Source organism: Ictidomys tridecemlineatus, chromosome 15 (assembly GCF_052094955.1).
Source record: "Ictidomys tridecemlineatus isolate mIctTri1 chromosome 15, mIctTri1.hap1, whole genome shotgun sequence".
In the NCBI taxonomy this organism is placed as follows: domain Eukaryota; kingdom Metazoa; phylum Chordata; class Mammalia; order Rodentia; family Sciuridae; genus Ictidomys; species Ictidomys tridecemlineatus.
Window position 1 is genome coordinate 13,790,843 of NC_135491.1, and position 22,129 is coordinate 13,812,971.

A 22,129-nucleotide genomic window follows, 5' to 3' on the forward strand; every position below is an offset into this window, starting at 1 on the left:
GCAGATAGATCCTGGTCTACCTCACCCCTCCCCGGTGCCAAGACCCCACCTTCCATGCCCCTGGGGTCTGGGGGACCTACTTCTCCAGCAGCCGGGCCACAGCCTCCTGGGCCTGCTCCCCATAGGCGTTGCCCTGCCTCAGCAGGCCCTCAGCCGCCTGCACGGCCACCTGCATCTTCTGCTGGTTCAGCTCCATCGTGGTGAGAAAATCCCGGTGCCTTTTTATCGCCTCCTCCACCGACTCCACGGTGCCCGGGAGCTCCACACCAGACAGCGCCACCTCCTGGGAAGGCGGAGGGGTACGCAAGTCAGCCCCCTCCATTCCAGAACCCGGAGAGGCTGCCAGCCTGGCTCGCCACTCTGCTCCTTCCCCGCGCTGGTATGGAACGTGCCAGCCATGGTCCACCTCAGGGCCTTTGCTCACGCTGGTCCCTCTGCCTGGTCGTCTGTCCCTCCTTTCTTCAGGTCTCTCGCCACCCGGCCCAAACTGTCAACACCCCACTGGGCTCCTTTACCCTGCTTTATTTCTCACCTCATGTAATGTGTAGGCGTTGCTTGCTTACTGTCCACACACCACACACACACACACACACACACACACACACACACACACACGCACACACTTGAATGTCAGCCCTATGAGGGTGGGATTTTGTGATTTGTTTCCTTCTTTTTAAAATTTTTGGTAGTACTTGGGATTGGACCCAGAGCCTTGTGCATGTGAGGCAAGCACTCTACCAACTGAGCTATCTCCCCAGCCCCCCATGATTTGTTTCCTGAGTTGTGTCCAGTGCAAAGATCATGCCTGGCACAGAGGGGACACTTGGGAGACTTATGTGTGTGTGTTTGTTTTTGGTGGTGCTCAAGGTGGAACCCAGGGCCTTGTGCTTGCTAGCAAGCATCTTATCACTGAGCCACATCCCCAGTTCATCAGAGAATCTTTGGTTAATTGATGAGGACCAAAGGGGAGCTGTGTGACCTCAAGGAAATCCTTCCCCTCTCTGGGGTTAGTTCTCTGACTGATGAGTGAATCTGAAAGGGCTTCATATTTAATAACCTCACCATTCAAGTGATGTCTAGCATTCCCCCTGCTACCTTCATAATACCTTCATCATACTCCCCCTTGCTGGGTCAGCATTGCCAAGATAACCAACACCAAAGATCACCCCTAAACATTGGGGTATCTCCTTTTGGACAATCTGAAAATTGGGTGTTCTATTGCCCAAATCCTCAATCTAGCTTGGGAATTAATCTGGTTTCCCCTCCCAGAATGATCCCCAAACGGGAACAGCTGTCCCCAGATAACCACAACACTTAGTTCCTTAAGCTAGTCACTCTCTCCACCATTGTCATTCCCAATAATGAGGACAACTTGCTAACTTGGGCACCCATAACCATATAATCCACAATCTGTTACTGACTCTCCTAACCTCTCAGCTTCCTACCTCCCTCCACAATTTAAGTCCTTTGTATCAACCCCAGGTCATTTTTGAACCCTATTTAACCATTATCTACCAACCTCATACTCTTATTTCCTTCCAAATAATCCACAAATCTAGGGAGCCATGCCAATAAATACCCCAATGCACTACTCATTTGGAATCACCCACAAACTCACCTCCCATAAGCCCCAAACCAGCCCACTCAACATGAACCTCAAATTCTGTTAACTTGCCGCACGTACTCACACTGGTTGATCCAAAATCTAGTCTTTCGGATAAATGGCTCCACTCAACTCCCACCCATCTCGAATAAGCCTTGAGGCCGGTGGTCCCCGCAATCACACCTCCCAAGCATTTCCTGCCCCCACAATCTCCCGAGGCCTTGGGTCCCCACCCCGGAGCACCGCCAGCGGGCACCTGGTTGCGCAGCACAGCGAGCGCTTGGAGTAGGTCGCGCAGGAAGAGCTGGTAGACGTGCGCCTGCACCAGCGCCTCCCTGCGCGCCTCCCACAAGCCGAGCAGTTTGTGCCAGCCAAGTTCGAGGTGTGGCAGCCATTCGTCGAGCGCCAGGCCTGGGCCGAGCTCGGCGCCGTCTGCCGCCAGCAGCGCTTCGCTGGCTGCCACAATGCGCGCATAGTCCTCCTCGCGCTGGGCCACCTCCTCCTTGAGCGCCGCGTGGCGCGCCAACAGCGCGTCCGCCTCTTCCAGGCTGCTGGGCAGGGGGCCCTCCCCGCCGCCCGCCGCCTCCTGGGCGCGCACGAGCCAGTCCAGGAAAGCGTCCAGGTCGTGCAGGAAACGCTGTAAACGTCCAGCCGCCGCCACCGCCTCGCCGCAGGCCTGAGCTGAGCTGGCCAGCGCGCCCCACTCGGCTCCCAGCTCCTCCGCGCCCTGGTGAAGCCGCGTCGCCTGTGCGGGGAAGCGCGCGGCCAGCAGGGCTGCCTCCTCCAGAAGGGCCGCCTGGCGCGGCTCGAGCGCTTGCAAAGCAGCCTCAAGGCCGCTGAGGCGCCACTGCAGGGCGCCGCCAGCGCGGGGTGCGCTCTCCACGGCTCGCCGCTTCTCGCGCACCTGGGCGCGCACCTCGGCTACCTCCAGCACGTGGTTCTCCACCAGCAGTACCGCGCTCATCTCCTCTTTTCGCTGTTCCACCAGCTCCACGATGCGGTTCCACCTGCCCAGGGGAGAGAGGACGACTTGAGGAGGGTAGGGACTCCTCTTGGACGCAGAGGACCCAGCCACCCTCGGTGGAATCCAGTCCCTGGCCGGCCAGCCATTGTGCGACCTTGGAAAGTCGCTTCATCACACTGAGCCCCAGTTTCTGCCAGTGTAAAATGGAACCCCACCCTGCACATGTGCTTAGAGCAGCTGTTCTTAATGGGTAATGCGAGAGAGGTCCTAAGGTGGGTCTCCACTTACACCACAATTATACCACCACGCTAAGGACGCTTCACTCTCTTTTCTCCCCGTGTTCTGGTGCGGTCTTCTAGAGGCCGCATGTCAGAGAATGAATGCAGAAGCAGCCCTGAGAGCCGAGCTTCTTTCTCTCAAGCCAGACATTAAAGAGATTTGCAAAAGCACAAAACAGTGCCACTCTTTTCACTATATTTTTGTGAAATACAAAATAACTTAAAGCGAAAAGTAATAGAACATTTGCCTAGCAAGCCCCAGGCCCTGGTTCCATTCCCAGTACCAGAAAACCACAAGTAAATTTATGTATTATTTATTTTATCTGGGTAGGGTGGTGTATGCCTTGGTAGAGCACTTGCCTAGCACGTGGAAGGCCCTGGGTTCCATTCTCAGCACCAGAGGGGGGAAAAAGCAGTCTCTGGATATTCAACTTCAAATTCAGCTTTCATGCCCTAACTTGCTGTGTGACCTTGGGCCAGTATCTTCATCTCTCTGAGACATATTTACACAGGCTAATTTCTATCCCATAGGGTTTCTAGGAAGACTGAATACATGTGATAAAGAACCCCAGCTCTGGATTCAGCAGAATTGGGTTTGACTCCTACTTATTGATTGGTAGTCTTTTGGTGAGGATTTCACTTCTTTGGGTTTATTTTCTTCTTCTTCTTCTTTGTTTTGAGACTGCATCTTACTCTGTTGTTCAGGGGCCTAGAACCTCTGGGATGAAGCTGTCCTCTTGCCTCAGCTTCCCCAGGAGCTGGGACCACAGGCATGCACCCCCATGCCGGGCTGATTTCCCCTCTTCAGATCTGCGTCTCCATCTATGAACCACATTCACACCGAGAGGATTGCCGGTTGTGTTTCCGGAGAAATGACCACTTCATTATTACTCTTAAAGAGTTCTAAATTCTGAAGACTTACTATGGAAATTGGGATACTGGGAGATAAAACAAGGTATCTAACGTGCCTGGGAAAACTCCTGGTGGATAATGGATATGCGATAAATCCTTTCTGAACAACTCAGTTAGCAGTCAACTGAAATGCATTATATCTTCATTTCACTACATCATTATTGGCACTGGGTGTTGCTTTTTTTTTTTTTTTTTGGTCAAGATTTTGCTGATTTATCAGGTGGCCATTAATATCTCAGGTGTTTGAAATAACACATCTTTGATTTCTATGATTGAGTGACTGGTATGAGGTACCAGGAAGGACTTCGAGCCCCAGCCCCACCTACCTGCTGTTGAGGTGGTCCTGGCAGGAGCGTACCTCATCTGAGCTGGGGTGACCCCCTTCCACTAGCTCCTGGACCGTGTGGTTCACATCCAGGACACGGCCCATCAGACTGTTCATCTCCTGGTCCAGGCTCTCGAATCTGCAGATGGAGGATGGAGGTGCTCAGAGGCCTGGACCCAGGGGACCTGCCCACCTCTTACTTGTGCAAAACTGCCTTCTCCTGGTTGTGCTCCTAGCTCTCCAGCCTCGCCTCTCAGACTCCCTTGCTGGCTCCTCCTTTTCTACAGGCTGCTTAAACGTTAGATTCCTCGGCACTCTGTACTGGGTCCCCAGGCTTTCCCTTACACCTCCTGGTGCCATCCCACCCTTCCCCACTCTCTACCCAAGCCCCTGAATCCATGACCTCCACGGCTCACCCTCAGCCTCAACCTCCTTCCTTGTGAACTTGTCTCCAACCTTAAAAACCTCCCTGGGGCTCTCATACCCACTGTGACTCAACCTGTGACAACATCTCTCCACAATCTTGAGCTAGGGAACAGTTCCACTATCTCCCAGATCTGACCCCTGGGCTTTGTTTTGGACAATAATCCAGCCTGTCAGCCCATGGCTTGTCCTCTTGGCCTCCTGCTGTGGCCAAGGCCTGTCCCTACCATCTGAGTCCCCAACCCAGTTGTTTCTCTGGGTTCCCAGACACTCCTTTCACCCCCTCTACACCCCCTCCCCATGGCAGCTTGGGAGATCTTTTTAAACCGAACATGTTCAAAATAGCTGGGCAGCTGTGGATGCAGTATGGGCAAGGGGCAGCCCGTGTTCCCAGCAACGCCCAGCACAAGACCTGGCGGGAGCAGGCACTCAGTCCACCCCTGCTGAATGCATGGGTGGAAGGATGGACAGGAGGCTGAGAGAGACAGAGGGAGAACAGGCCTCATTCACCCACGAATTTAATGCTGGTGACTAAGTCAGCACAAATCAGAGTGTGACATGTGTGTGTGTGGGGGTGCTGTGATGAAGTGTAAAGTGTAAAGCAAGTGAAAGAAGCAAAAGTGACAGAGGTTGGAGCTATTTGATTAGCTAGAGATGACATTTGTGCAGCGACAACGGGAGTCCCAGGGGCAGGCTGAGGTGGCGCGTCTCTGGAGGACTTCAGGTGGGTAATTTCATGCCAGGTGAATATAACCTCATAGTAACAATAGCAAATGCTGTGGGTGGGTATTCCCTGTCCCCCAGGCACTGGCTAAGTGTTTCATAGGTGTGTATGTGCTTCCTGTTCATCATGAGCCTGTGACATAGGACTATCCTCAACACCATTTTACAAATGGGCGAACAGGCTCAGAGAGGTTGGGTGAGTTCCAGAACTGTCAAAAGGCTGGTTAAGGGTGAAGCTGAGGTTGGAACCTCTGGTTCCACCTGAGAGAATGTGTTCACTGTGGACCCCAGGGAGGTCGCAGCGGGGACAGGAACCCGGAAGTGCCACAAGCGCGTGCTCACCGGTGCTGTACCACCTCCACGTCGTCCAGCGAGTCGGGCACACGCATGGCGAGTAACCACTGCTCCTTCTCACCGATCCACAGCTCACACGCGTGCACCTCCCCGAACATTCGGTACACGGCGAGCGCGTCCCGCAGCCACTGGCGCCGCAGTGCGGCCACCTCGGTCACCTCGGCGAACAACTGCTCGGCCTCTACCACACGCACCTGTAGTGCCACCACCAGAGGTCCGGCCCCGCTGGCGCCCCCCAGTGTCGCCAACTGGCGCCGCAGGCCGCCCACCGGCCCGCGATGCGCCTCCACCTCCCCGGTGAGAGCGCGGTGCTGGCGTGCCAGGCGGCGACTGGACGCTTCGTCGTGACCAAAGTCGCCGGCGGCTGCCAGGCGGTAAGCGTCGCGGAGCCAGTCCAGCAGTGCGTCAAGGTCGGCGCCAAACTGATGCAGGGCCCGCGCCTCCTGCAGCCGCCTCTCGCGCCGCGCCGCCGCCTCCTCCAGTCGCTGCCAGCGGCGCCGTGCGCTCGCCGCACGCTCCGCCAGACCCGCCAGCTGCACGGTCTCTGCGCCCGGGCCCACGGAGCCGCCGGCCGCAGCCAGCTCCTCGCCACGCCGCAGGGCCTGCTGCAGCAGCGCCCGCCGCCCGCCTAGCTCGCCCTGCAAGATCTTGTGCTGCGCCAGAAGGCGCGCGGTGCTGGACAGGTCGTGTGCGCCACCCGCCGCGCCTGCCCCGCCGCCGCCGCCGCCGCCCGCGGCCTCCAGGAGGCGCTCCTTGTCCCGGGCCCAGCTCTCTGCCTCCTCCAGCTCCTGCAGCAGCGCCCACAGGCTCCGCGAAGCCTCCAGCTCCGCGCGACGCCGCGACGCCTGCTCCTGCAGCTCCGCCAGACAGCCGTGCACGTGGTTCACGCGGTTGCAGATGACCTGCGGGTCGCAGGGTTGGTAGCCTGGGCCAGGAGAAGGGGAGGGTCCCAAGTTGAGCACCAGCCTAAAGGGAGGTGGTGCGGTGGGGGCTACCTAACCTGCCCTTGGCGTGATTTCCTCAGTGGCCATGTCACGCCTCCCCTCCTTCAGGTGACTATCTTGAAACCCCACGGTTGGTGCAAGCACGTCCTCTGAACTTTTAGTCTTCTCTGCTCCCCGCATCCCAGCCTGACTTGGTCCCTCTCACTGATTGGGAGCTTTCTTGGGTCATTCCCACCTCTGTCCATCACAGGTGGGAGCCCAGTTGCAGCCTAGTAAAAGGGTGACATATGGCTGAATGATGGGTGGATTCTGAGCATCTCAGATTTTTATATTAGAGAGTAAATTGTGTTTCCATCGGAGCTGGGCCAAAGGAAACTTTCTTGCTCTTAAACCATGTTTCTGGGTTCTCTAAGTCTCTGTTGCTTTATCTACTAACCCCAGTGATGACCTCAACTTTCCTTTTTTTCTGGAATATTTCAGAAAAAAAATCTTCCTCTTGGATCTCTGGTTTGTAACTAGACAACTCTGAAATTTATATAATGAGTCATAGCCAACCTTTCTTTAGTGGATTAGAATAGAACAAATAAACAAAATCAGGATTCAACACACAAGGTAAGGAGAAGTATTGAATAATAATAATGATGATTATTATTAATATCATTGGCACTGGGGATTGAACCCAGGAGTACTTTATTTGAGCTACATCCCCAGCCCTCTTTATTTTATTTTATTTTTTTGAATTTTGAGACAGAGTCTCATTCAGTTGTTGAGACTGGCTTTGAATTTGTGATCCTTCTGCCTCTGCCTCTGAATTGCTGGGATTACAGGTGTGTGCCACCATGCTCAGCTAGTTCTGTATTGTTTTATAAAACTTTTGTATCAGTGTGTGCATTTGTGTGAACTCTAGATAATAAGGGAGTCAAAACAGTGTGGGAGACAGTGCCCTAGATGGAATGCAGCATTTCTGTAGTTATGGACATTCACTGATGTTTGCAAATGTCACAGCATCTGACTGAACAACAGTTAAAGCAACACCCCTTCCATGTATCCAGCCCTTACTCTGATACGTAGTCACTTGATCCTCACAGCCATCCTAAGGGACCAGTATCCTTGCTGATTCCATTTTATAGAGAGGGAAACTGAGGCTCAAGGGAGAGAAACAGCTTGCTGATGACCAGGTAACAAATGGCTAATCAGAGATCACACTCTGGACCACAAATCAGGCAGGGCTGCCTCCAGGCATGGGGACAGCTGTGCTCCACACTGCTGCCTTCTCAATGCTACTTGAAATTCCAAAAGGAGAATGACAGGAGCTTCCTGGGACAAACATCCTTCAGACAAAGAAGGTCACAACAGCCTCCCCTGGGGGTGGGATGCCGGTGAGTGGGGGCTAAGCCAAAATGGGGAGATCCTCTCCTGGGCTTGGAAGGAAACCTCAACGTTTGTTCTTAGGATGTGACATGGCCCCAGGTGGGTTAGAAACCCTCAGCACCACAGCCAGCCGACGAGTACCAGGAATCTCGCAGAACACAATCAGACAAGGCCATCTGTGATGGCAGGGAGTGGGACAAAACCAAGCCCACGTCACAGTCATGCCTGGCCACAGACAAAACCCAAATCACAGAGCAAACCACAAAAGTGACCACGTATCTCCCTTGCCCCACTGAGGCGAATAACCACCACCGATCAGGTGCACTCTCCTTCTGTTCCTCCCACGGTTCAGGCAAAATGATTAAGATCTGGACCACTTGATTCCCCCATGTCCTGACAGCTTTCGGTTCACAGCAAAACACACTGCATTGAGTCACCTTCAAGTCACCTAACCCAAGCCCAGAGCCTACCAGCAAGCCCCTGTAGCACTCTCTTAATGAGATGTCCCAGGGTTCCCCGTGGCCGATGCAAAGACCCAACTGGGAACCTTCTAGAGCCAGTCCTGGTTTTGCCCATCAGCATCCATACCCTGCATCTTCTTTCTCAGGCCAAGTCTTTGAGGGGACTGATACCACGATGACTGGCTGAGCAATGGGGATAGAATTCAGTGGGCCAAGGCTCTCCTTGGACCTTTTGCTAGATTTTCCTAACAGTGTGTGGCCCTCACCTCCATTCAGATGCTCACTCACTCCTTGTTTCCGCCTTTCAGAAGTCATCACTGCCTCTGTTGGCACCATCCTGTGAGTCTCCATCCCGTCCCCGACCCCGGACTCACCCTGCAGCTGGGAGAAACGCAGGGCTGCAGCATTGAGAGCCTCCACCCTCTCGCTCTGGGCAGCGATGTCCCCCTCCAGCAGGCCATGCTTCTGCAACAGGTCGTCCGCCTCCACCAGGTGCTGCCCACACTCCCGGGACAGCAGCTGAGCCTGCAAGTGAGGGCAGTGTCACACACACACTTCTGACTGGCCTTGTCCCTGCACCACCGCCAGCCCTCTGCTGCCCGACCCGCTGTCTGGAACTCTGATCTCTGTCTCGTGCTCCCTGTGGCTGCTGTCCCCTGTCTGCCTGACTCTCTTTCTCAATGCTTTCATTTCGCGTCATCTCCACATTTCTAGGCTCCATCTCTGTCCCAGTGTCCTGTCTCTGCCTTCCTCTCTCTGTCTCTCCGTCTCTCTCTGCTCCATCTCCCACTCTGTCTCCACTCCCGTGTCTTTATCTTTGTCATTTCATCTTTATCTCTCTCTGCTTCCCTCTTTTTCTCTCTCCCAAAAGGTCACTATTTCCCTTTGGATTAATCTGTCCCCGTTCCTGGATTTCTCCATTTCTGTCTCTCTCTCTCTTCTTCCTTTCCTGGCTTTCCCTCTCCCCCTCCATCTCGACCTCTCTGCCAATCCTTTCAGGGTCTACACCCCTCCCTGTGCTCCTGGCACCCACCCCCATGCCCGGCCTCACTCTCACCTGCATCTCCTCCATCCAGTCCACCATGTAGACCATCTCCTGGAAAACCTTCTGCAGGGCCAGGTTCTGCTCCAGTCGGGTCCGCCGGGCACCTACCAGCCCAGTCAGCAGGGCCCACTGACGCAGGACGCTGTCACGCTGGGCTGCCACTCGCCGGGCATCATAGTAGCCTTCAGCTGCCAATGCCTGGGCCAGTTCTGCCACACCCTGCACCCGCTCCTCGTAGGCTGCAATGTCCGCCTCAATCGCTTCGTGCTTCTTCATGGCTGCCTCCACTGCTGGCAACTCATACCCAAAGTTGTCCTGGGGCAGTGTAGGCCAGACTCTCACCTTTGCTGCCTCAGCAGGCCACCTGTTACCTTGACCCTGAGAGACCCTGGAACCTCTCCCCTTCATTGCTCTAGAGGGACCAGGTCTGCCTGCCTCATTACCCTAGAGACCAGCCAACCTTTCCCAGTTACCCTGGAGACCAGTCCCACCTTTCTCTGTCACCCAGAGAAACAGCCAAACCCTCTCTAGTTACCCCCAAACTCAGTGCCACTTCCCCTTCTACCTTGGAGATCAGTCCTATCCTCCCCTCTTACTCTAGACACCAGCCTACCTTTCCATTTGCCCTGGAGACCCATCCCACCCTTCCCTGTTACATTTCTAACCCCAACTTGTTACCCAGGAAACAGACCCCATGTTTCCATTGTTCTGGAGACTGGGGACCAGGTCTACGCTATTCTGTTACTTAGGAAACCAGTTCTACCCTCCTTAGTTACCCTGGGCAACAGATACAACCTCCCTTCTCACTTCTGAGCTGAGTTAAACACTTCCCCTATTTCCAAAGAGATGAATTCTGTTCCCCTCTAGTTACCCTGGAGACCAGCCTCACTCTCCTGTTACCTTGGAGATCAAATTCCCTCCCTTTACCCACCATTCACTCAGGATTCCCTGCCTGCCCTCATTTGTCACCTAAGAGACTGAACCAGCCCTTCCCTGTTGCTTAGGAGATCAAGTCTCCCTTTCTAGTCACAGAGACATCAGCCCATCCTCCCTCCCTTTCCCCCGGAGCCAAGCCCTACACCTGTACCTGAGAGACCAGGCGCTGGTTCTCATTCAGCCAGCTCTCCCTCATGGCCACCTTGTGGTCGAACCTCTGGGCCAGGAGTTCCAGCTTTTCCTGCCGGATCAGCTCAGCCCGTAGGGCAGCCTCCCGCTCATGCTCTGCCTTCTCCAGTTGGCCCCATGCCTAGAGGAGACAAGAGGAGGCAGGCAGTCATATTTCAACAACTCCCCCCAGTTTAATGGGCCTCCTTCTCTGACTGAGACCATTCATAATATATCTATGGCAACTTTATGAAAAATATGTTGCTTCCTCATGGAAAATTGTCAGAATAATAGACCATCCATATTATCTACAATGTTATGCCTCCCTTGAGTAGTGCACAACATATACAACTATACAAAGCAATCTTGGTTCTCTCCTCCATCCACAACCTCACCTTGTCAATATCCCAGATGCCACAGCCCTCCCGAGGCACAAAAAGGCGACGGTTGCAGGCACGCAGTTTGCTCTGGATGCTGAAGAGCAGTACCTCCAAGTTCCCCTTTTCCTGAAACCTGAAGGGGCATGAGCTCAGTGGCCTTGTCCTGAGCCTTCTAGCCGCCACCCCCGTTCTGTGCTGGATCTCACTTGACGGGCTTCTCCAGGGTGCAATAGGCCGTGAAAGCCTGCAGCTGCTGCTGCACCCCACTCAGCGAGTTGGCAAACTTCTGGTTGCTGATGAGGCCCACGGTGCGGTGGATCCAAGCCAGCAGCTCAGCCGCCAGCTCCTCGTAGCGCTCTATGATCTTGCCCACCTCCAGCACCTGGTCCAGCACCTGACCCGGCAAAGGAGTCTCCGTCAGCCTCATCCCACACGTTCCCCCGGCTGGGGTCCCACCTACCCCACCCCTTGCCTTCTCGTACCTTCCCAATCCGCTTCCCCTCCACAGCCAGGGCCTTCATCTTGGAGAAGTAGTGGTAGAAAGAGACCACATAGGTGATGATAGACTTCTCATCGGGAGCCTCCATGTTCACGTCTGGGGGGCGGGGGGGGCATGATAATGACTTTTTCTAGGTGTGTGACCTTGGGATCTCTGTTGCTCGGTGTTCGTATCTGCCCAATGTGCCAGGCTCTGAGCACAGAGTGCAGCTCTCAGAGGCAGAGGGTAGAGGACCCACCGAGACCGTGCATTCTGGGGTCATCAAGCCCCGATCACTACTTCTCAATGTGACTTAGGGAAAGTGACTTTGACTTCTCTGCGTGTTCAATTCTCCGAGCCAGGCAGCAAGAGGACGAAAGGGAACAGTTCTGATAACATCCCCCAGCCTGTGCTCGGCACACAGTCGATGCTCAGGAAAAGGGAGCGGCCATTACCTCGGAGCCAGGGTTGGTGTTGGGAGTGACCACAGACTGGGAGTGAGGCTGAAGTCGGGGAAGGGATGAGAAGAGACGGAGATTGGGGAAGAAGTCGAGCTGTGGATCAGACTAGATAGGCACTGGATCGGGGAGTAGGAATGGAGTTGGAATTTGAAGACGTGCTGGAGGATGGGGACAATTTTGAAAATGGGGTAGGAGGATTGGGTTGGATCAGAGATGGTGTTGGGTTTGGAACTGGGATGGGGAAAAAGGGGGGTCGGGCCTGGGGGAGATGGTTGAGGACGAGGTTGGGTAGAAAACTGGTGATGGGGAGAAGAGGAGTTAGTTGGGATGGGATGGGATGGGGCTGGGGTTGAGGACAGAGAGAGGGAGAGGTGTGGGTATGGGAAAGGGGAGAGGCTGGAGGTGAGGAAGGGGAAGGCTTGGGGAGGGCGGTGGATTTGGAATGGCCTTAGGACTTGGGATGAAGGTAGCCATGGAGTTGGGCGTCCTCCAAAGCAGCAGCCTGGGCTGGGGTCATGCAGGACTCACCTTCGGGGTCCAGCAGACGCGCCAGCCCCAGGTGCTGCTCAGCTGTGCGGAAGGCTCTCTGCAGGTTGTAGTTGGCGTTGGATTTGGTGAGTTTGCCAAAGTCCACAAGGTCAGGCCTGGGCGGGGACACAGAGCGGGCAGGCAGCAGGGGGCCTCCAGGGCCAGTGGGCAAGCAAGTGAAGAGTATCCTCGTCTGACCCACCGTGGGTGAGGGGCGGGAGTGGGGACACCAGCAAAGGGCAAAGCTGTGCGTGCTGGGACAGAACTGTGCAGCACTTCCTGTGTGTGAGCCACCTGCGAACCTGTGTGTGTGTGTGTGTGTGTGTGTGTTTGCATTCGTCACTGGACACGAGTGAGCTGGCCTGTGTGCACAGGTGTGTGGTGGGTCAGCCCTTGTGCTCTTGGAATAGACTGAGCCCACATGGCACCTGCCTGTGTGTGAAACTACCCAACAATGCAAATGCCTTCAGCCCTGACGGGGGTCACGTGATGGCCATGTACATGTGCCAAACACTCGCCTACCTACATATGTTAATATACACTATTGTGTGGTGATTACAAGGGTGAGGTCTGGAGCCAGCCTGTTGGTATTTGAGCCCCAGTTTGGTCACATCTTCACTGTCACCTGGGCATGTGCCTCATTTCCCTGTGTCTTGGTTTTCTCATTTGCAAAATATGAATAATAATAGCAGAGGCCAACCAGGTGTGGTGGCACTTGCCTGTAATCCCATCGACTGGGAGGCTGAGGCAGGAGGATCATGAGTTCAAAACCAGTCTCAGCAACAGTGAGGCACTAAGCCACTCAGTGAGAGCCTGTCTTTAAATAAAATACAAAACAGGGCTGGGAGGTAGCTCAGTGGCTGAGGGCCCCTGAGTTCAATCCCCAGTACCCACCCCCCAATGATAATAATAAGAGCAAAGACCTTGTAGGGTCTTTAACTGCTCAATGACTTGGTGAAGAGCACGAGAACAATGCCTGGTATAGAGACAGCGCTGGGTGAATGTTGTTAGCATGACCCAGGTTACAGCTTGTGAGTTTCCGTGGGGCAGCGAGGGCCTCCCCGTGCAGATGAGCATGTGTCCACGTGAGAGACGAGGGTTTGAGGGAACATGTGGTCCCAGCAGGAGAAGGTGAGCACTGGCTTCTGCCACACATGAGCAAGCTCCTCCCAGCCTCTGGCCTCGGTTTCCCAATCTGTCATGGAGATGATCTTGACATGGAGTAACTTTTTGGGTGCCTGACCCTCAGCCAGTTTGGGCCGAGCCCTGAGGTATGAATATGTGAGTGTGCAAGAACCAGGAAGGGGGCTCTGGCGCTCATTTTTTAAATATTTTATATTTGTCCTTATTAGTGATACTGGTAGTAGAATGTATTTGACATATGATACACATACGGAGTGTAACTGCTCATTCTTCTGGGCATACATAATGGAGAGTTCCATTGGTCGTGGAATCATAAATGCACATAGGATAGTAACAGCCAATCCATTCTACTATGTTTCCTATCCCACCCCCCTCCCTTCCCTTCATTCTCCTTTGCTAATCCAAAGTACCTCTATTCTTCCTTACCACACCACCCTTATTGTGTGTTAGCATCCACGTAACAGAGAAAACATTTGGCCTTTGGGTTTTGGGGATTGGCTTATTTCACATGATATTTCCCAGTTCCATCCATTTACTGGCAAATGCCATAACTTCATTCTTTTTTATGGCTGAGTAATGTTCCATTGTGTATATGTACCACTTGAGGAGGGACTTTCTGATGGGGAAGGCACTGCATAAACACCAGAATGGACAGACCACAACATCATGAGCTCCCCACTCTGGGACATCTAAGCAGTAGGTTCTGGCTGCTTGTGTGTGTGCTTCGGCAACTACATTTGTGTGCACATTCTGTGCAACAGCACACATGTTGATAGGGTATGTGGCCTAGTAGGAGTGTGTGTGTGTGTATGTGTGTATACCTGTGTGAAAATGTGAAAGGCACATACATAAAAGGAAGTAAGTGTGTTTGCATGCCAAGAGGTGGAGGGACGAGCCCTCTGTGTGTGCAGTTGTGCGCAGCAGTTGTGGGGACACGGGGTAGGGTGCAGGGCGGGACCGTTCTGCCCCAAGCCAGCTGGTACCTGTGCCGATGAATGAGGGCATTGAAGGCCAAGCCGTCCCGCCAGCTGGTGGTGAAATTCTGGATGTTTACCTCGGGGTAACTGGCAGAGAGGGAAAGAGTCAGGAGAGAGGGAGCGAGGATGTGGAAAGACGGATGGATGGACACACAGACAGGAAGGACAGGCGAGATGGATGGGAAGAGACGGGGAGATGAGCAGACAGGAGGGCAGAGAAAAGGAGGCAAAGGGAGGTAAGAAGAGAGGGAAGAGGGAGAGAGGGAGGGAGGGGGAGAGGGAAGAGGGAGAGAGGGAGGGAGGGGGAGAGGGAAGAGGGAGAGAGGGAGGGAGGGGGAGAGGGGGGTGGGCCCCGGAGAACAGGGAGCAAACAAAGGGCATCATAGAAGGATGGGATGACAGCCAAACAAAGCGCAGCTCCACCCACCCTGCCTGGCCGCCTTCCTCTCCAGAAGGCACCTGAGTTTCAGGCCACTGTCCATCCCGTAGGACAGAAGGCCGGGACCTAAGGGAACATGCCCACTAGAGCCTGTGCCCATCCCCACCATCTCCCAGGACCCTGAACGTGGCTGCCCAGGCTGCATGAGCCTGGCAGTGCCCTCCCAGATGGAGGGGTGGCTGATTTCAGGGGTCTGGTGGCCAGAGCTTGCACACAGGGCAGGGGCGCTATGCAGGTGACCGTGAAATCTCCAGAGGGGCCGGATGAGAAGGGGAAAGAGAGAGAAGGCAGAGGTCAGGGACAGCCCCCCCCCCCCCCCCGCTTGTGGGTGTGTAAATGTGTGTATGTGTGTGTGGTTGTGTGTGTGTGTGTGCGCGCGCGCGTGCTTGTAGATTTGAACCCAGGGCCTCATGCAGGCCGGACAAGCACTTTACCCCTGGGCCCATCCCCAGCCCTCAGCCCCCCAGTTTCCTGCACGTCTCTCTAAGGAGCCTGGGAGTTCCACACTTGAACCTGACCTTCGGCTGTTTGACCAGCTGAGAGAGGCGGACAGGCCTTTCTACCAGTTCACCAGTTTCACTGTCAGTTTTGACGCTCAGGTCATCACTTCCACCTTAAGCTCTTGTCTGAAAGGAACCCCAGAGGCTGGCCTGCCCCTGAGGAGGGCTCACCCAGACGTCTTCATCTGGCACCACAGGAGCAGAGCGTCCTTGGCCGAGCGCGTCTCTCTGTTGTCCTCGGTCTCAATTTTGATGACCTGAATCTGGAAGGACACAAAGAAAAGGCTCCTAGGGCCTGCAGGGCTGGAGACTGCCAGATCCCCGGCCATGTTGCTATCAGGGAGAGTGGCAGGTGACAAGGGGCGCGGGGACGAGGTGGGGGTTCAGGAGTGTGAGCTCTGGAGTGAGCCAGGAGAGACACAACTGGGGGCAGGGGCTCAGGTCTCCAGATCCAGGCCACTGTCCTGATCTAAGCTGCCACTCTGTCCCACCTGAGCTAGTGTGGTGGCCTTCATCCTAATCTCCCTGGCCCTGGGCCACAGCTTCTGCCCAACATGGCAGGGAGAGGGGGCCCCTCAAAGCCTTCTGAGGCGCCTTCCACTCAGGGGACAGGGAAGGCCTCCTGACCTCTCCCTGCTCAGGCTGGGCCGGTCCTCCACAGTCCCTCCACCCCACAGCCCCCCCCCCTCCTCGCCAGCTCACCAGGTCTCCAACCTCGGTGTCTGCACACGGCTCCTCCCTCTGCCTGGAACATCCTTTCCCCGAAATCCACAAATCCCTGCACAGCTCACTCCTCCTTCAGGTGTTTTGGTTTGTTTGAGGCACCAGGGGTGCTTAACCACGGAGCCACATCCACAGCACTTTTTATTTTTTATTTTTTTAAATATTTTTTTTTTAGTTGTAGTTGGAAACTAGACCTTTATTTTATTTATTAATTTATATGTTGTGCTGAGGATGAAACCCAGGGCCTCACCTGTGCTAGGTGAGTGCTCTACCGCTGAGCCACAACCCCAGCCCCAGCCCCTATTTTTTTATTTTTAGACAGGATCTCCCTAGGTTGCTTACAGCCTGGCTAAGTGGCTGAGGCTGGCTTTGAACTCTTGATCCTCCTGCCTCAGCCTCCTAAGCATCTGGAATTACAGGTGTGTGTCCCCACGTCCATCTCAGGTCTTTCGTTTGTACTTTAAGGGTTTTTTGTTTTGTTTTGTTTTGTTTTTGTGGTTTTTTTCAGTGCTGGGATTTGACCTCAAGACCTTGCACATGGTAGGCAAGAACTCTACCACTGAGCTACATCCCCACTCTTTTATTTTATTTTGATATAGAGTTTCACCAAGTTGCCCAAGCTGCCCTTGAACTACTAATCCTTTTGTCTCAGCTTTCCCGAGTGACTGGGATTACAGGCTTCACACCTGGCTCTTCCTCTCCCTCAAGTCTTCCCCTACCCCCACCACCAATCTTTGGTACTGGGGATTGTACCCAGGGGCACTTAACCACTGAGCCCCATCCCCAACCCTTTTTCATATTTTATTCAGAGATAGGATCTCACTGAGTTGCTGAGGCTGCCTTTGAACTTGGGATCCTCCTCCCTCAGTCTCCCAAGCTTCTAGAATTACAGCATGCACCCCCCCTCCCCCTCAGGTCTTTACTAAAATATCACCGGCTCACGGAGGCCTTTGCTGGCCACTTAGTTTTAAACCTCAACACACATCCAGATCCTGCATCTTCCTCACCAGCTCTGTTACCTCCACCCCACCCCCGCATTTCATTTACTCAGGAGGTTTACCACCTCCCACTGACCGGTGAAAGCTCAGGGACTGTCAGAGGCCACGTTTATCTATTCTGTTTGCTGCGGCATCCCACTCCGCCGCTGTTGGGTAAAGCACTAGTGGCAGAGAATCTAGAGCAGGTTCTAGAGCCTCAGGTGGGATTCAAGATTCCTGGATTCCAGACCTGCTGCAGGGCTGTAGCCACCAGCTGTGACCTGCCCCCAGTCTCATTCCCCCATTCTGCACGGACATCCATACCCACCTCCAGCCCCTGCCTGTCCTCTGAGTTCCATCCCAGGATACCACGGCCCGATGGAATCCCTCCTCCCCCTGAATTCTGAGATCCACAGCTACCGTGTCCCAGACGGGCCTCGGTATCTTCCCCAAACCTGCTCCTCCTTCCTGTCCTGTCCCAGTGCAGCCTTACCATTCCCTGGTCCCCAGGCCAGAGCATCTAGCAGGCCATGGGGTCCTGGACACCTCTCCCCTTCCCTTCCCTATGGCTCCTCCACTCCATCTTCCAAGTGTCCTCCCCTCCTGCCCCCCCTTACTTCCCTATACCCCACCCTGGTCTAGATCTAGTCTCTTCCCTGGGCTCTTGGCCACCAACTTGGATGACCACCTCCAACCCAGGGGGATGTTTCTAAATCTGATTACGCATTTCCCCTGGATAAAACTCTCCAATGGTTCCCTGTCTCTAAACGACTAAAACCCAAATCACTACCACAAATCACCACCCCTGCCCTTGACCGCGTTTCCTCCCTGCCTCCCCCTTGCCTCTCCTCCCCAGCCACGCTGCTCTTCCTTTGGTACTTCCAACATGCCAAGCGGTTCCCTCCTCAGAGCCTTCGCATCTGTTTCGCCCCCTGCCCAGAATGCCTTCTCCCTTCACGGTTTCCTGATTTGTTTCTCTTGCTTTCTTTTTTCTGGAACTGGAGACTGAACCCAGGGGCACTTGACCATTGAACTTTCTCCCCAGCCCTTTTTTACTTTTTAATTTTGAGACAGGGTCTAAATTGCTGAACTCGGCCTCAATCTCTCCATCCTCCTGCCTCAGCCTCCTGAGTTGCTGGAAGCACCGTCGTGCGCCACTGCGCCTGTCTTTCCCTTCCTCTTCTGTCATTCAGCATCAGCTTCTCAGCCAGCACTTTTCTGACTACCATGTCTAAAATCGCAACACCAACCTGATATTTTATATTTATATTTCTGTTACTGATTTGTAGTAATTTATTCTTTTCTGCAAAGCTTTTTGAAATTCTCCTCTGCCAGCTGGGTGCAGTGGTGCAGGCTTGTAATCCCAGCGGCTTGGGAGGCTGAGGCAGGAAGATACAGAGTTCAGAGCCAGTCTCAACAATGGTGAAGCACTAAGCAACCTAGCAAGACCCCATCTCTAAGTAAAATACGAAATATAGGGCTGCAGATGTGGCTCCGTTGTCCAGGGCCCCTGAGTTCAATCCCCAGTACTCCCCCCAAAAAATATTTCTCCTCTGCCTAGAGTTATCTTTTCCTACGCATGTCTTGTCTATTTATGTATTTATCATATGTCCCCCTTATTACAATGTAAGCTCCATAAAAGTGAAAAATTTGTCTTTTCTTTCTGAACTGAAGCAAGATTGTGTGGATCTGGGTCTAGCACGTGTGAGGCACTGGGTTCGATCCTTAGTACCACATAAAAATAAATAAAATAAAGGTATTCTGTCCATCTACAGCAACAGCAACATCAAAAGATTGTGCGGCTCTGATATGTCAAGAGCTTTGTAATGTTGTGAACAACCAATAAAAAAATAAAATTATAAAAAAAAAAAGATTGTGCGGCTCTGAACTACGACTCCAATCCCACACAATACCTGTGACTTTGAGTATATGACTTCACCTATAGGTTATCTCATTGGTAAAATGGAATAATGAATAGGACCTAATTTATGGGTTGCTGTGTGAATTAAATGTCAAGTGCTTAGCACGGTCCCTAGAATGAACAATACAGAAATGATGATCACATTGAAGGGGTGGTAATGACATTTTTTTCATTATTTTCATCCCTACCTCCTGGAACATATTAGAAATGCTTTGGGAGGATTGGGTAAAGGGGTGGGGGATGCGCTCCTAAGCCCTGGGGGAGGGGCAGACTGGGCAGGGGTTACTGGGGGATCACCTGGAAGCGCAGGATGATGGTCCAGACCAACCCCAGCGTGAGTCGGTGATTCCCGTCCACGATGTCATGCGAGCCCACGTTTTCCAGGTGCACACGCTGCTCCTTGAGGAACTGCAGAGCCTTGTCCACGTTCTCCAGCGAGTGGATCCGCATGCGGCCCCGTGTGGGCCTCGGCTGGAGGAGCAAGGCGTTGGGCAAAGCGGGCCTGGCCCAGGGTCACGCACCCTCGCCCCGCCTCTCACATAGCCACGCCCCCGGGGCTCAAGACCAGGCCACGCCCTTTCATCTTCTCTAAGATCCAGGCCCTAGTCTTTCTATTTCTTCTCATAGCCAGAGCCCTTCAAGGGTCGCCTCCTCTCATGCCTGACCTCATCTCTTCCCCTAACTCTCACTTCCAACCTGATAGCCACACCCCTCGTCGTGAAGCCCCGCCCCTTCCACTGGATGGCTGCACCCATTCACAAGAGTTTCCAGTAATCCTGTGACCACATCCTTTATTGCCTCCCTTTCAGGCCCCTGTCTAGAGCTACGTCCATTCCAACCCAGCTCCGACTCAATCCAGGACTCTTCCCCTTGTTCCTTCCAAAGGCGCGTGCTGCTCTGCAGCTCTAATCCTTGACACTGCCAGCTCCGGGCCCTAGTTCTTCAGTGAATCTCAACCCCATCAGAACCCCACCTTTTGAGATGGAGCCCCATCCAATCCCAGAAACTCAACTCCAGCCCATACAACAAGCCAAACCCATGCAATGCGGTCTGCACCCCCAGACCCCCAGGGCTAGGTCTCACCCTGCCATCGAACCCTGCCTCCAGCTTCAGATCGCTGCGCCCTCATCCACTGACATCACAACTGAGTGGTGCCCTGATGGCCCTGCCCCTGGCAATCTAATAACCCTGGCGGTGCCTTCTAATAAATCTCCTCCTTCGTCACTAGCCTGCTCCCTTGGATGGAGCCCCAGCATGGCCCCACTCCTGGCGATTGGGTTCCTCCGCTGAACCACTGCCTGCTAGTCGGACGGGATCCCAGGCTCCTCCATTCCAAGCTCCACCCCTGCGCCACAGCCCTTCCCATCAGAATCAAGGCGCCTCTCACCCACAGTGCCCTTCCACGGTGTTCTTCCAGGCCCTTAGCTGAGCCCCTTAGAATCCAGCCATGTCCAAGCCCCACGGTGAGACCCCAGACCCCTCCCCCTTCCCCAGCCCCTCAGGGCCTCACCAGCTGCTCCCCCGACAGCACTTCCAGGAGCCGAGTCAGCACAAAGCCATCCCGGAGGTCCGCATAGAGGTCCCCGATGTGGCAGCCCACGCGGGCGAGGTGCGAGTTCACCCACTTGGTGAAGGTTTTCTTCTGCACGGCCTCCCGCTCGTCTGGAGAACAGGCCTTGATGAGCCCCGCTCCCCAGGGGCCGCAGCTTCCCTTCCCCGTTTCCCACCCCCACCACTGGCCAACCCCTGTCCAAGCCCAGGTGTGGGCACAGGCAGCTCCTCCAGCCTAGGACGCCTTCCCCTACCCTGGGCTGCCCACGTAGCAAGAAGGTCCCTGTCCTTCAAAGTTTTCATGAGTTGCCACTGGCACCTGTTTTGCCACCATAGGTGGCCCTAGTCATTCGTTGGTTCATTCAATATTTGAGTAGCCTTTCTACTCCTGTTCAGAAAAACACATCAGTGAAAGCTGCAGAGCTGTGTAGGTTAAGGAAGGGGAGGGTGTTGTCTCCCAAAATGGAGTGTCCCCCAAAAGCTCATGTGTGAGCCCATACAAGAAATTCAGAGCCGACGTGACCAGGCGGTGAGAGCCTTCACCTGATCAGTGAGTTAATCCACTGCTATGGATTACAGCGGCGGGACTGTGGGCCCACAGGGTGTGGCTGGGGGAAGCAGGTCACTGGGGCCGCCTCTGGGGTTTGTATTTCACCCTGGTGAGCAGAGCTAGCCCTCCCTACTTCCTGATGGCCATGTTCCGACTGTTTGCCTCCTCCCTGCCCTTCCCCTGCCATGTTCTGCCACTCCCCAGGCCCAGAGCTATGGGGTGGCCTTCTACGGGCTGAGACCTCTGAAACCTTGAGCCCCAAATAAACTTTCCCTCCTCTGTGTTCCCTCCTCTGGTCACATCTTTTGGTCACAGCAATGAAAACAGAAGGCAAGGATGAGAGGTGTGTTTCAGGTGGCTGCGTGGGGAGTAGAGCAGAGGGGGGAAGAAGGGCGGCCAGAAACCCAGGGAGAAGATTGGGAAGGGCCCAGGAGACAGAGATGAGACTGGACCAGGGCAGAAGCAGGGGAATGGGAGGAGGAGGGGGGCATCTTGGATGATTGATTAAAAACTAAAAGTAGGACAGAATGGACAGGTGGGGGAAAGTGAAGCCTAAGAAGGAACAAGCTAGACCAAGCTGCTCGAGAGGACAGGAATGGTTCCTACATCATTCAGCAACAGTCATGGGAGAGCTGACTACAAATCCAGCCACCACCACCCCCCCCACCACACCACCACCACCACCACCACCCCTCTCCCCCCCCCCCCCCCCCCCCCCCCGCAAAGCAAGGGGAGTGGAAGGATGTGCAGCTTCTCCCTCGCTTACTTATAAGGAAATTGCTCAGGATCTTTCTTGCTTTTTTTCTTTTTTTGTACTGGGGATTAAACCCAGGGACACTTAACCACTGAGCCCCATCCCCAGAGACAGAGCCTCTCTGAGTTGTGTAGGGGGCCTCACTAAATTGATGAGACTGGCTTTGAACTCCCGATCCTCCTGCCTCAGCCTCCCAAGCCACTGGGATTATAGGCATGCGCCCAGCTTCTTACTATCTTT

At 54.3% G+C, this 22,129-nt stretch overlaps 1 protein-coding gene across 4 annotated transcripts in view; it reads right to left on the minus strand.

Moving 5' to 3' along the window:
- Positions 1–22,129, minus strand: part of Sptbn4 (spectrin beta, non-erythrocytic 4) — a 74,040-nt gene that overhangs the window by 37,614 nt on the left and 14,297 nt on the right. For all 4 annotated transcript variants that reach the window (XR_013430776.1, XM_078032054.1, XM_078032053.1 and 1 more), the window contains exons 3-17: positions 20,545–20,696; positions 19,332–19,505; positions 15,585–15,676; positions 14,481–14,561; positions 12,355–12,470; positions 11,370–11,482; positions 11,094–11,281; positions 10,903–11,020; positions 10,491–10,649; positions 9,416–9,718; positions 8,733–8,883; positions 5,571–6,507; positions 4,084–4,221; positions 1,860–2,610; positions 81–283 (exon numbers count right to left, since the gene is read on the minus strand). Coding sequence is in view for 3 of the 4 variants with exons in the window: in XM_078032054.1 (XP_077888180.1) it covers positions 81–283; positions 1,860–2,610; positions 4,084–4,221; positions 5,571–6,507; positions 8,733–8,883; positions 9,416–9,718; positions 10,491–10,649; positions 10,903–11,020; positions 11,094–11,281; positions 11,370–11,482; positions 12,355–12,470; positions 14,481–14,561; positions 15,585–15,676; positions 19,332–19,505; positions 20,545–20,696 (3,676 nt within the window). In the remaining variant the exon portion in view is untranslated. The remainder of the gene's footprint in view (positions 1–80; positions 284–1,859; positions 2,611–4,083; positions 4,222–5,570; positions 6,508–8,732; positions 8,884–9,415; positions 9,719–10,490; positions 10,650–10,902; positions 11,021–11,093; positions 11,282–11,369; positions 11,483–12,354; positions 12,471–14,480; positions 14,562–15,584; positions 15,677–19,331; positions 19,506–20,544; positions 20,697–22,129) is intronic.